We start from the raw sequence: 11,838 nt of genomic DNA on the forward strand, positions 1-11,838 counted from the left end.
GGGGTAAAGGGCTCGTGATCTGGATGCTGTTGCAATAATCCTTCTTACTGGGCTTAGATTAGAACAGAGAAGTCACCAGCAAGAAAAAATGATTACTATAAAGATATTATAATATTTTCACAGACGTCATAGCTGTTTGAAGCTAAGGTGGTATTGGCATTGATACACAACTCTACAACAGCTGGATAGCCCAGGGCTAAATATAGGAATTGTTGCTCTAAGTGTCCATGTTGAATTGCGTGGAGATTACAAACGACTTCTGACGTGATGCTGGTATCGAATGACGTCCGGACAATGTCCGATTAATTGTTTTTCCCCACCGAGGAGGGGGTGGTGGATTGGTGGGGTAAGATTATCAAAGTAGATCAGAGTTGAACCAACTGCAACCCACGCCACCCTAGATGTGTGTCTGAATAGAAAAGTGACTACTAGGCACAAGCCTCTAGTGTTTAGTCATTATTCATTATTAAGTTATAATAAAGTATTGATTGACGGCACATATATTTTGAAGCGCACACATTCTGCCTTTGGTCTCTATACGTTGTCAATGTTGAAATACTTCCCATATAGATTTGGATATGCATAATCATATGCATAAGTGAAGTGCATTAATAAAAGTGAGAGTCTGACATTTATATTATATGCAAGTATAAGTATCAAAATACTTGATATAAAATATACTTATCATGTGTTCAAAAAACGCACTAGTTCCTCATCCTATCCTGAGATTCTGCATGAAAAGACACATTCCATCTACTGGTGAACCAGTCGGTTTAGATACTGTGTTGGTGATCCTGTTTGGCTTGGCCTCATTATTTCCTCATGTTAATCATATGTCTTAACCTGTATCATATGATAGAGTATAATAATACTATGCATACAATACAGAATACTCTTGAGACCTAATACTCCTTCCACTCAATTCTGAAACTACTTAAACCACACATTCATTTAAACAAATATGAATATGAAAAAATTAACTTTACATATGGCATAGCCCTGACCTAATTAAAGGATGCAAAGCTCACGCAAGGATGTGATGATGATCTGACCTGGAAGCCAACACACAGTGAAGCACAATGTACCGTTTCTATATATTTGGTTACAAAGCTTGTTAAAGGACACTTTAGTTGGTTCTTTGCTTGGCTACACTCTTTGGAAAAAGCAATGTAAGGCCTCGGGTTGACTCTGGTGACTTGTGCTGGCCGCTATCTGTTGGCAAACTATTCAATAACTAATTGATCGAAATTGATTGAGGTGGAAAAACACGGTCCATTGCCGGGCAGGCGGCCTGCGTGATGTGCGGCGCCACCCACCTGCAGGTGGTTGTTACTGCGGGACAGCTCGGCCATGTCCCACTGGCTGCACGACTTCTTGGGGACCCGGGGGCTGCCGTGGAAACCAAAGCCCCTGCCCACCTCGTCGTACGGGTTCTCGGGCAGGTTGCTGGAGCTCTGGCTCCGGGTGATGGTGGGAGTCACCCTGGGGAGGGGCGGCTGGCTCGCGGAGCCCCGGGGCCCGCCGCCCGGCACCCGGAGGCAGCCCGGCGACGCAGAGCCGTGGGGGCCGGAGCCGGAGAGCGGGAGCGTGGGGAAGCGAGGGGCGGCCTGGCCGGCAGAGCGCTCCGAGCCTTTGAAGGCACCGCTGGAGTTGAGGTTCTCCATGGAGCGGCAGAAGGGTTTGTTCACTGCGGGGAAGAGAAAAAGCCTCTGAATAAATGAAGAGCTGAGCTATGAGTCAGCCCAGGAGAATGGCTTTTAATGCACAGCGTTATCTCGCTGCATGCGATGAACTCAAACTAATTACTGATTTGTGGCTTGATTATGTTCAATGGCATCAAAGTCAAATCTAAGTTTTAAATGTGAATATTGTGTTTCCTTAAATGCATATTATACCACGGCTAGTTCCCAACGAACTTTCAGTATTACTCATTGATTGATTTGAAGCATACAAGTACTATAAAACCCCTATATTATTAATACAAGTATAATTTGCTTATCAAAGTTGGAACAGAATCGCAGCCACAAATGTTGTAGAATGAATGAACCGATAAAAATAACAACAAGTCTTTGGTAAGGGGGTGGCCGTTCACCTTGGTACTTGTCGCTGTACTGTGCCTGCGTGGGGCTCTGGGTAAGGGACACCCTGGGGTGGCTGCTGAGCTCGGTGCTCAGGGAGGTGGTCATGAACAGCCGCTGCGGCGAGGGCATCGGGGCGATGGGCACCTCCGTCACGTAGGTGGCGGGAACGTACAGAGGCTTGGCCTTGCTGGCGGCACCGATCCTCCTCACCTGGGCGGAGGCGGGGAACAGGAAGTGATCCGACAGCCCATTGATACGGTTTTTCGGGAGACACGGTGGTACTGGTCTAGGATTGTCTGTCTGTTTCCTCAATTGAACTGATACCGTGACGACCGAGAGAAACACCACAAGCTCATTATGGTCACGGGCATCTCTTTGGAAAGACAACAGATACAGCATAAGAAGAACGTGAACTATAAAACGTTGATTCCCGACCTGCCACCAGTCGGCGTTGGTCTTCTTCAGCAGGATGAAGCGCTCGCCCTCCCGAATGCAGACCTGCCGTCCGTCGGCGCTGCGGTAGTTGTAGTCGTACTGGGCCTCCAGCACCACCGCGCCGCTGGGCACGCCGCACACGGCCACGCCCCGGTCGGCCACCACCGCGCCCGCCGGCTGGTGGCTGATGGAGCGTCGCCAGGACCCTGACAGCATGGTGACCCCTCTCTGCGTTACGCAAGCCTCAGCACTGCAGCGGTTTGATGAAGACGGTGATGATGATGATGATGATGATGATGATGATGATGGAGGCAGGGTCGGGTGTGTTCTCCGTGGTCTGGTGGAAATGGGGCACCTGTAAATGGAGCCAGGGCCAGCGCCATATTCTGAGAGAGCTGGAGACAGACAGACAGATAGACAGACAGACAGGGAGAGAGACAGGGAGAAGAGAGATAGCCACATGAAAATACAAAACAAAGAAATATAACCTTCACTGTAGACACGAAATGAAACAGAAAGTAAAATAACAGCAACAGTGCAATTAAAAAGAAAAAATATTAAATATTAAAGAGCCCAAGTCACCAGGAGAGACACCAAATAGGTGCACTGGTGGGGAAGACAAAGGCAATGTTATTAATCTGAGTAAAAATCTTCTTTCGTCTCAAACTTTATCCACTTGTTTCTCAATAACATTTAGAAGTCCTGTTCTGTTGAATTGGATAAAAGTCCAGAGGCGTTGGGGTTGGCAGATGGCTAGAGATTTTTTTTTTTCTTGAACACTAACTCGTTTTGCAAAGTCAACATGGGCTAAGCAGAACACGTGTGAGCTACTTAACCTACAACAGCAGCAGTGTTGCCACAAAGGCACTGTTGTCATGACATAATTATGGTCAAACTAAGCTCATCGTGATTTCTGGGACACCAAATGAGGCCGGCCACTCTAAATAGCTTGGACGCCATTAATATCTTTTTTTTTTTTTTCTCTCCTTCTAATAATGACACTATTTGTGTCATTATCAGGAGAAACAAGCTGCCTATTATAATAAACTGAATTTCTTCTACTTTTTAGTAGACTTGGAGTTAATTGCATGAGCCTTGTGAGACCATTCTGATCCCACGAGTTCACGTTCAGTTCCTCCCTGCAAATCAGCCTGGTTCCTAGCATCTTAAAGCATCACCGAAAGTGACAAACGATTGGACCAATCAGTGCTAAGGAGGGAGGGAGCTTCACCGGAATCGGCGAGTGCAAAAAGAGCAAGAGTGTCACTCTAGTATTTAATCTGATTGGCTGGAGGTCTTTTTAACATGATCAGGAATGGCAATATGTGTAAATCCATGGCTGCCAGTACCCAGCTAAGGCAAGACTGATATTCATTGCAAAACAACCTCGAAGCTCTGGATGGTCTCACAGGACATTTTATACCATAAATGAGCAAGTAGGAGTACAGGCATCTTTACACAAGGATGCCTACAGGTCGTACAATTCAGGTGAAATAAATCCCAACTTCCAATCATAAGAAAATATTTTGAAAACGAAATTATCCCTTCTTTTGCCATTCATGTAAATGTATATTACAGATGTGTTATATTTAATTGTACTGTTTTTCAAGAGGCACGGAGTGCAATACACCTGGTGAGATGACAGAACCATACGCCGATACCCTGCTCTCCATAGCCACCGGCTCCTTACATAAGAGAGAATACAACTGGTTCTGCCAGACACATGGCAACAGGGGCTCATTTTGCATAAGTACACACAGACACACACACAGACATCCCAAGGTGCATAGCAACAGCGCCTCAGTGGTGACTGGGGAAGGGCGGAGGGTTAGTGGCTAATAGTCAAAGAGGGACCGGGCAGAACAGATACTGGTTGGTCAGGCGCACTCGAAGAGGGCAGGCAGACAGACAGACAGGCAGACAGACAGACAGACAGACAGGAGGGAACGGGCGCTGGGCAGACAGGCTGTGAGAGAGGAGGACCGACCCGTTGAATATCGCTAATCTCACTGTACTTTATTGCCATGCATACAAAAAAATGAGAATCAATGTAAAACCCATCGCACCAGCATATGGGCGGCTACTGCCTACATGCTGGCACAATTGGGTTGGAAGGATGAGGTTTGAAATGCCACCCATTTAAGGGCGGCTTGTGGCTCAACCCACTGGTACACTAACCATGAAGTCAACCCATGTTTGATGACCACCTGTGGTCCTATGCAACAAGATATCCCATCCCTTCTTCAACCCACTTTCCTGTCTTCCTTAACTGTCCTGTCGATAAAAGCAAAAAAGTAAAAAAAACTGTCAGGATACATGAGCATACAATAGCATAAGAGAAGAATTGAATGTGTATAAATGTCCACCTGCTCTCCAAATCAAAGCAGGGAAGTGTTGGCCAGATCAGGAGCTTTGCTACAGTTTTGCAAGTCCCTTTTGGATTTATATAAAAGGTCAAAAAGACCAATTCTTCTGATGTGTGTAACCTTGTGTGAAATAGTGATGTGTGTAATAGGGTTGTTGCGGTTACATTAAATCATGAATCATGTGTTCCATAGACATTCTGTTTCTTTAGATATGTTCCTAATGATTTATGGTACGCTGAAAACTCAAGGATTTCATAGATTATCCGCCAAAGGATACCTCTGTGTCTTTCAACGATATCAAGAAAAGACGGAAGAATAGAAAAAATAAAAAAACAACAGACAGAGCATAGCAAACAGGAAACCACAGAGTGCATGACAACCCAGCCAACCATCTCCTTTCCGTCTCACAACCTCATTTTATTTTGCCTTTCTGGTACACCATCATTAAGTCAGTTAGTGTTAGTAGGTATCTTTGAGATTAATAAAGAACACCTATCGTATCCGATTTTCTATTGGAAAACCTACTTTGGCATCCTTTCATTCAGGAGTCAGAATTGCATCAGAATTGAAAAAAGTGGATTGCTGCATAAGTATATTTGTATATTGTAGATATAGGCAAGCGAGTTAATTTAAGCATGAACAATAATTGTATGTTTGCATGTATTCAGGTCAGATGGCACTTGGAAGGGCACAGGCGGTGATACACACACACACACACACACACACACACACACACACACACACACACACACACACACACACACACACACACACACACACACACACACACACACACACACACACACACACACACACACACACACAAACACAAACACACAGACGCAGAGAACCCAGATGGTGACAAAGACATAGCCCTCTTACAGCAACAGAGCTGTCATGTTTTACTGTGCCAAGAGACGAGTGCACATGGCTGAAGTCTTTGAGCGTAGAGGTATGGTCGGGATATGGAATAACTCATTATCACAATGATCATATCATCATCAATATCACATGATCAACAGTGGTTAACACTAAGGAGATGCATTGCATTGTTTAGGACATATCATCTCATTCTTCACAGCATAAAGGGCTATCCAAGTCTACACAAGAGGCAACATATACCGCTAACTAGTTTGGCCTCGTTTTACAGAGATAAGCAAACAAAAGAAAAAGCGACAGAAGTAAGGAGTGATTATCATAAGAGAGGCAGCTACAGAAGCAGAGAGGAAGACTGATCAGAGACAGAGGAAGAGAGAGAAAGAGACCAGCATGACTAGCGTCCTAGTTCATTGATCGTGCCTATTGATTAGTAGGCCTGCTAAGGCCAACAACAGTTTAGGTTCCATTGGTCATTAGTATTACCGTGGAGCTAACAAACACAGGAGGTTACACAACTTTAAACTGAACCCATGTATATGCACCAAATGCATTACAAAGATTGCATCAATTAGATGCAGGGGCCTTATATGGAAACCATACAGTGTATCCCATTTGTTTGACCCGATCCCATAACTACGGTATTCACCTAATCACAATAATGCATCTCCATGTCCATATTGGGCAACAACAACACAGTATGTTGGATAAAGGGACACTTTAGTCAATATTTTTAGTCGGCCCTACATTAAAAGCATCTAGGGGTCAATGTTAACATGGTGTTATGCATCTGTACATTGATAATAACAATTATTAGTGACAACCATAAGGGAAATGATGCACCTCCATTAGGGCAAATACATGCAAATCAGCAGAACAATTCACACATGAATGCCAATGTGAGGGGGAAGGTTTTCATTTCATATAGCATTATGCATAGACCCTCTTCACATTGGCATCATTGCAGGAAAAACGCTGCTGTTGCTCTTAACAATAATTGTGCATCGGCTCTTTTTATGTAGCATGGCGACGGTAGCACACGAGACTGTCGACGACAACACACACATTGACCATGGACCATGTGCCGTGGTACAAAACAGTCGCAGGCCCAGATCATTTGTGTGAGGAGCAACACCTGTGGTGTCTTTAGAGGACACCTCTGTGAACGGGGTCTATTGCTTGATTTCCACCAATTACGAGGTGATGTGGTCTATATGTTAAAGCACAGCTGATACTAACCATCAATTTGGTGGATTGATGTGCATAGTTTAACCTGGTATCACAACAACATCTGAAACATCCGGTATTGGCAAGTATCGATTTATCTTTCTTTGTATGCTTCGTATGCGATGACCTAGTGACCTGCAGATGATAAACTACTGCATTCTCAATCTTTAAGCCTTGCAGTTATGGTACCATGGACATAGCACGTTTTGGACACAGCAGCATAAGTCTGGAATTACGTTTGAAGTTTGAAGTTTGAAGTTTGAAGTTGAAAGCCAATGCCAATGTCTTCAAATAGTAGTCAAGGCAAGTATAAAGTGAAGGAGCTACTTCAAAGGTTTTTCATACTCCCACACGATACATCCCCAACTCATGCATATGTGCATTTACATATAAAAGACCTACGGTTCTTTTAAATTGAAAAGACAAATTGGGAGCCAGCAGTAGGCTGCTTTAAGTGAGAATAGGATTTTTCTAAATAACATAAAAATGGCAAAAAATTGACAAAAACAGATATACCTTTCATGAGTTAATAAAAGGTTTAAGAATTGTGTCCCATTCCCACATCAGCGGCAATTGAAAAGACAAAGACACATTTATGATCGAGTCGCTTGCTCATCTTCCACAAAAAGATTAGTAGATTTTTCATCTTTAGTAAAGTTGAGACTGTGAGGCGGCTGGGATTTGAAATAAATATGTTATCACTGCATGACCATGGAGATATTTGTGGATATAGACGTGAGCGTGGCATAGATATGTATTATTGCATCATTAAATGATTCAAAAGAACCAAGGGCCTTTCATAATCTAGTGACAGGCTCTATTAAAGACACGTGATGGGTGGAGTGTAACAACCAGCACTGGTCTCTTTCTCTCTGCCTCTGTATTAGACATATGCCTCAAGCCAAACCAGCCTTTCATCCTCCTATGCAATATTAATGAAGAGACTGGAGAGAGACACCGAAATAAACACAGATTCCCTGTGTGACACTTTTGTGTGTGTGTGTGTGTGTGTGTGTGTGTGTGTGTGTGTGTGTGTGTGTGTGTGTGTGTGTGTGTGTGTGTGTGTGTGTGTGTGTGTGTGTGTGTGTGTGTGTGTGTGTGTGTGTGTGTGTGTGTGTGTGTTGGTGTGTGTGTGTGTGTGTCTCTGTTGGTGTGTATGAAATGGTTGGTGAACTCCTTCCCCATTGGGTCAAGTGATAAGCTATGTATATTTTCATTAAGCCATTGACAATGTGCAAACTTAAACAGAACCCAGATTTAAATACCTGAATTTCCATTGTATGACACAGTCATTTACATTCACTCTAATGAAACACATGACATGAACAAATACTTTTAATATGCTATGTTGTGCTACTGAAGAATCGCTTGGATTTCTGAACTACCACCTCACCACAATTTTGACAAAGAAAGTGAATAAAAAAAAGTATGTCTTTAAAGGTCATTATTTTTCCCTCTGAGGCAGTGGAAGAAATCATACATTATTCAAATGAAACAATCATTTCAACTAGTGTTTCACCATTTCAGGTGGCACTTTAATCTCAGTTGGTCTGCCTGCCGTGACAAAGCGGTTGTCTGTGGTCACAATAAAAAACAAGACACCTTTCAGACCATAAACTAGACTCTGTACTCATCACGATACACTGTGATGGAGGCTAGTTGCTGCTTGGTCTAAAGGAGTGCTGGCCGTACATTGACTTTTCTAATGAAGAGCGCAGGATTGATCCGGTGGAGAGGGGAGAGTGAGCTGTCACAAACTATCAGGCCGCTCAAAGAGCCACAGTTCGCTGTGCACGCGAGTTTGCAACACTGCTGGGGAATGGTGAAGAGGATCCGAGTAGTCTCCTGGGGCCAAATTCTACAGGCGAGGCAAAACCCACACGCATATAGCTTCACAGGACTACAAGGAAGAGAGACAAGTTTCGCATAAAGGAAATTGAATTGCAATAATCAATGTTGTCCATCAAAGGGCCAATAGGTCTATTATAAACCGTCCCGTTGCTTTCAAAGCAGTTACATTGTGAATGCCATTTAAAGTTGCATTTAATGCATTTAAAGTTATTCTGGGGCGAATAAATTGTAAATATTGGCATATTATATGATATCACAAATTATATGTTGTTGCAAATATTTTACCATTAATTTCTTAAGCCCTGTCCCAATTGGCCACAGTCAGCCTCAGCATGCTCATTGTCATACATTCAGGAATGACCGGTATGCAAATATTCTGTAATGCTCTTACAGACCATTGTTCAAGGAAGTCTCCATTCAACATGAAATATTGAGTGCAAATCTAAAGCAGTGTACAGTCCTCCTAGCCCAGCATTGCCAGACCAATTCACTGTTCTCGCAGGCTCATCTGGTTGCCAGGCTACAGTTCAGCAACTCTTAGGACCATTCAGAAAAACGTTGTTAACTTCAGGCCAAATTTTTGATTTGGTGTTTGAATACATGTTTAACTCTTAAGATATGCCATTAGACTTTGTAATGGACCTGAAGGGCAATGCAACGTCATGCAAGTATCTACTGCATTGTGTTTGTGGTCTGTTCAAGACAAAGCCGTCATTTTCAATGATACGCGTGTCTCTGTGGTCTGCTGTATTTACCCACCCACGAGAAGCTCTCACACACACACACACACACACGCACGCACGCACGCACGCACGCACGCACGCACGCACGCACGCACGCACGCACGCACGCACGCACGCACGCACGCACGCACACAGACAGCTGGGCCCTACATCCCGTTTACACGGTATGAGTAGACCCCTATGAGTTAACTACACACGCAAAACACTGGGCTCCGCTGCACCGATCCAATCTCTCCATGACATGGAGTCCACTGCATCAGAGTCCAGGGCACGGTAGTAATCAGAGCTAACGCCACCGCCGTGCATGGTACATGGCACGTTTAATCAGGCAAGTTGCAACCGTCATCAGGGACTAATCTCTGAAAGCTGGGGTCAAATATGAGCGAGTGCAGGCAGGATTCACATGGGAAAAGCTCTGGCTTTTCTAAGGCTTTAAGAAAGGTTATGAAACAGTGAAAAATGCAATGCCTACAATGTGTTTTATGATTTTATTCAAATCAATGTTCAAGTATGCATGAAAGAACAAATTGCATTCTAGAGAGACAGGCCTTCATTGTCTCCCTGCTCTGTTCTGTAAGGTTTATGAATAGAATTGTTTCCTGTGTGAAATGTCATAGAGAAGTCTGAGATAAGAGATTTGAGAGGAACGTTTTGGCAAGCCACTACGCCACTATGGTACTGAGATATGTCAGAGCATCATCTTCACATCTCCTATGTGCTAAACAGGAAGCTCACAAGCCCACACAGAGAAGAAAACACACATCCACAAAACCAATGCTTACCGACATTATAGAGAAACGAGACACGAAGTTGGTATTTCTAAAGAAACGTAGAGGAAAAGTAGGCCTAGTCTCATCTAGCACGAGTCTAGTATGCTCTTTGTTGAGCGGTACCATTGATGTACAACTTTAGACATTTTGAAATTCAGCAAGCTCTTCGACATGCCCTCTACCATCACTACTAAATAAATGCCTAACCCTTAACCTTGTATTTCTGAGTCCTAGGGCTACTCTGCACTCTCTCCAGTTATTGTTGTGGTTTTTAAACTAGGTTGTGCATCAGTAGGCCTACTACAACTTATTTGGTAGCTACTCCAAATTGTATTGCAGAATACGCTTTGATGGTTCTAACTTCTCAGCCTCACTTGCACGTCACTCTGGATGGAAGCGTCTGCTCCATGACTAATGTCAACTGCGATATGGTTAAAAAACCAACAACAAGCATTTGGAAGGCGCTGGGCATCCCTTGGCTAGAGTCTTAAGCCTGTTCAGAAAATACCCTACCTACATGCATGTAGACGCTGTACACACTGCAAAATATGTAGGACCACACCAGTAGTAATACGTGAATACGTTTAGTAGTGATACGAATTAATGCATTCGTAGTTGGATATATTAAGAAAGTATTATATCTCTCTCTCTCTATATATATATATATATATATATATATATATATATATACATATATATATATGTTATATATATATATATTTGTAATACATTTTCGGACACAATATCGGGATGCTCAAGAGATAATAAACAAGGCATTCCCTTGTTTATTAACTCTGATAAGAACCAAATCGATTTATAAGCGTCCTCCTGATTTGCAGTCTAAACTCACTTGTCACCCGACTTGTGCAGCGTAATTATTTACATTTTAAGTGGCATCAAACTAATACATTTGACGATGATCCTAATGAAGTTAAAACAGGTAGAGAAGCGGGCTCACCTTTACATCAGGGTATAGCTGGTCACGAAGCGCGCGCACTGACAGCTCGTGCAGGACATCCGTGAAACGGCTGATCTGGAGCAGACACACAACAACCTTTATGTTCTCTGAAGAAATACCATTAACATGCACTTTTGTTTCCAAACAACAAAGTACTTAACTATTCTTGATGTACTTACACCACTTCACTCTCCAAATTCTGCAGAAGCGTTTGTAAGCCAATGAATTAAAAAGCTTGCGCACGGTCGAATTCAGTTGGTTTCAAATTGGTTAAAATGTGCCATATGGTTGCATATTGGACCAACCAGAGTCGACGGTAATATCCGCTAGGGTGCGCACACTTTTACAGTAATAACGAGATCCAGGAGTATTGTGCTTCGTAGAATCGCAGGCAATCCACCCCGCCCGCCGCTGCTACACTGAAACAATAAGCAAGGACATCCTCAAATTGTTGCTGGTGACGTACACGAATAAAACGATGGGCGTTGTAGTCCAATGCAGGCCCAGACAGCATTGCTCCGCACCTATTGG

The 11,838-nt window shown here is 43.4% G+C and overlaps 1 protein-coding gene across 3 annotated transcripts in view; it reads right to left on the reverse strand.

Moving 5' to 3' along the window:
* arhgap9 (Rho GTPase activating protein 9) overlaps positions 1-11,715 on the reverse strand; it is a 46,972-nt gene extending 35,257 nt beyond the window's left edge. For all 3 annotated transcript variants that reach the window (XM_060069180.1, XM_060069181.1, XM_060069179.1), the window contains exons 1-5: positions 11,487-11,715; positions 11,308-11,382; positions 2,517-2,911; positions 2,093-2,291; positions 1,317-1,687 (exon numbers count right to left, since the gene is read on the reverse strand). In XM_060069180.1, coding sequence (XP_059925163.1) covers positions 1,317-1,687; positions 2,093-2,291; positions 2,517-2,732 — 786 coding nt within the window. In that variant the 5' untranslated portion in view covers positions 2,733-2,911; positions 11,308-11,382; positions 11,487-11,715. The remainder of the gene's footprint in view (positions 1-1,316; positions 1,688-2,092; positions 2,292-2,516; positions 2,912-11,307; positions 11,383-11,486) is intronic.
* Positions 11,716-11,838: the final 123 nt, after the last annotated feature.

The sequence above is a fragment of the Gadus macrocephalus genome, chromosome 13, assembly GCF_031168955.1.
Source record: "Gadus macrocephalus chromosome 13, ASM3116895v1".
Taxonomy (NCBI): Eukaryota; Metazoa; Chordata; class Actinopteri; order Gadiformes; family Gadidae; genus Gadus; species Gadus macrocephalus.